Below are 2500 nucleotides of genomic sequence, written 5' to 3'. Positions count from 1 at the left end.
TCTAGTAGAGCTTTGCTAATCCTTGCGATACATTAACCCTTTCAAGATTTAGTGGAGGGTTACTAGCCTAAAGCATATTTTTTCTTAACCCCACCTGATAATGTGTAGGCAGTCCCTCTATCACACTATCTAAAGACCTTTCTCCACCCGTGCAAAGATCAATGGCTACCAAACAATAGCTTCTGATGACTCATCAGTGAGCTATATGTACCTACTACAAACCTTCCATCCACACCGCACAGGGATGGTAAGGTCATTTTCCCGAAGGATATATGTCAAGGAATTCACTGATTGTTAGTTGCCGATTACCTCCGTAAGCTATCACAACCCCTTTATTCTACAGCGCCCCCATTTGGCCACATTCCCTAGCCCCCACCCCATGTGTCCACATTCCCCAGCCCCTCCACCCCTGTGGCCACATTCCCCAGTTTCCCCGACCCCCACCCCCTGTCGCCACATTCGCCAGCACCCTTTTCGTCACCTTATGCAGCCCGCTTGGGCCCACAATCCCTAGGCCCTTCTGGCAACATTCCCCAGTCCCTCTGGCCACATCCCACATGCCCTTGTGGGTACATTCCCCAGCCCCCTGATGCCATATCCCCCAGGCCCATTGTGGCTACATTTCTCAGCCCCTGTGGCCACATTCCCCAGCCCCCTTTTGGACACATTCCTCAATTTCCCCGCCTGGCCACATTCCACAGCCAACTTGAGGCCACATTTCTCAGGCCCTTATGGCCACAATCCCAATCCCCTTGTTGCCAAATTCCCCAGCCCCCTGTGCCCATATTCCCAGCCCGCTTGTGGCCACATACCCCAGCCCCCTTTGGCCACATTCCCCAGTCCCTTGTGGCCACATTCCCCATCCCCCTGTGGCCACATTCCCCAGTCCCTTGTGGCCACATTCCCCATCCCCCTGTGGCCACATTCCCCATCCCCCTTTGGCCACATTACCCAGCCCCCTTGTGGCCACATTACTCAGCTCCCTTGTGGCCATATTCCCCAGGCCTTCCTGAGGCAATATTCCCCAGCCCCCTATGACAACCTTTCTCTGGCCCCTTGTGGCCATATTCCCCAGCCCCCATGTGGCCACATTCCTCAGCCCCCTATGGCAACCTTCCCCCGGCCCCTTGTGGCCACATTCCCCAGCCCCCATGTGGCCACATTCCTCAGCCGCCTGTGGCCACATTCTTCAGCCCCTTCTGGCCACATCCCCCCTCCCTGTGGCCATATTCCCCAGAACTCCCTGTGACCACATTCCCCAGCCCACTTATGGCCACATTCCCATCCCCTTATGGCCACATCCCTCAGCCCCCGAGGCCATATTCCTCGGGCCTATCCATTGACCAAATTCCTTCAGAATTATCTATAATAACCTTCTCCTCCGAAAAGAATGAGAGAGAGAGAGAGAGAGAGAGAGAGAGAGAGAGAGAGAGAGAGAGAGAGAGAGAGAGAGAGAGAGAGAGAGGCACGAGTTAAATTTATCATCAGCAGGGTTAATGAATCCATGGAAATCTTCAGTCGAAAATTTACTTTGGTGGCTGGAGCAATGAGAAAATTAAGTCGGAATTTTTTCAATAATTTAACCCCTGAATGATAAAGAGCTCTCCACCCAAGCTAGGACATGGGATGGCCAGGCAATAGCTGCTGATGACTCAGCGGGTAGACCTGCAAGTTCCCTCAAAACTCACATCCCAAGCTCACAAGGCTGCTAAAGTTGCGGAAAATACTAGAAACTAACGTCCAACAGATTCTCATGCAGTAGTAGGTTGGTCAGGGCACCAGCCACTCGTTGAGATACTACCATTAGAGAGTTATGGCATCTTTTGGCTGGCCAGACAGTACTACTTTGAATCTTTCTCCCTGGTTACGGTTCATTTTACCTATGCCTACACATTCACCGAAAAGTCTGGCCTATTCTCAACATATTTTCCTCTCTCCTCATACACCTAACAACACTGAGATTACCAAACAATTCTTCTTCACCCAAGGGGTTATTGCACTGTAATTGTTCAGTGGCCACATTCCACTTGCTAGGGATAGAAGAGACTCTTTAGCTATGGTAACGGCTCTTCTAGGAGAAGGACACTCCAAAATCAAACCATTGATTTGTATAGTTTATATAGGAGATATGTATTTCAATGTTTTTACTCCTCTTAAAATATTTTTTTTCCTTTTTTCCTTTCCTCACTGGGCTATTTTCCCTGTTGGTGCCCCTGGGCTTATAGCATCCAGCTTTTCCAACTAGGGTTGTAGCTTAGTAAGTAATAATAATAATAATAATAACAATAATAACAATAATAATAATAAAACGTTTCTGATAGGTTACCACAAACGCAAATAACATCTATTTTTGGATGATTGCTGAAAAAATAGCAATATGCATAAAGGCCATTTCCTTTGAAGTATAGGTGTAAATAGTGTCACGTAATTTTTTTACTTGTAGATGGCAAATCTCACCACTTTTCTTATGTTTCATCTTACGTTAAAATGGGAAAATTAA

The 2500-nt window shown here is 48.0% G+C and overlaps 1 protein-coding gene across 1 annotated transcript; it reads left to right on the top strand.

Moving 5' to 3' along the window:
* The first annotated feature begins 589 nt into the window (after positions 1-589).
* LOC137622441 (uncharacterized) lies at positions 590-1249 on the top strand. The gene has a single exon (XM_068353049.1). It carries the CDS (start codon positions 590-592, stop codon positions 1247-1249), a length of 660 nt encoding a protein of 219 aa, XP_068209150.1.
* The last annotated feature ends 1251 nt before the right edge of the window (positions 1250-2500 follow it).

Source organism: Palaemon carinicauda, chromosome 29 (genome assembly GCF_036898095.1).
Source record: "Palaemon carinicauda isolate YSFRI2023 chromosome 29, ASM3689809v2, whole genome shotgun sequence".
Taxonomy (NCBI): domain Eukaryota; kingdom Metazoa; phylum Arthropoda; class Malacostraca; order Decapoda; family Palaemonidae; genus Palaemon; species Palaemon carinicauda.
The sequence above is the reverse complement of the archived record's forward strand: the minus strand, read 5'-3'. Positions and strand labels throughout refer to the sequence as shown.

What these genes read in the sequence shown, in the direction of transcription:
- LOC137622441 (XM_068353049.1), top strand. Translation starts at nt 590, where the DNA reads ATGCCATATCCCCCAGGCCCATTGTGGCTACATTTCTCAGCCCCTGTG.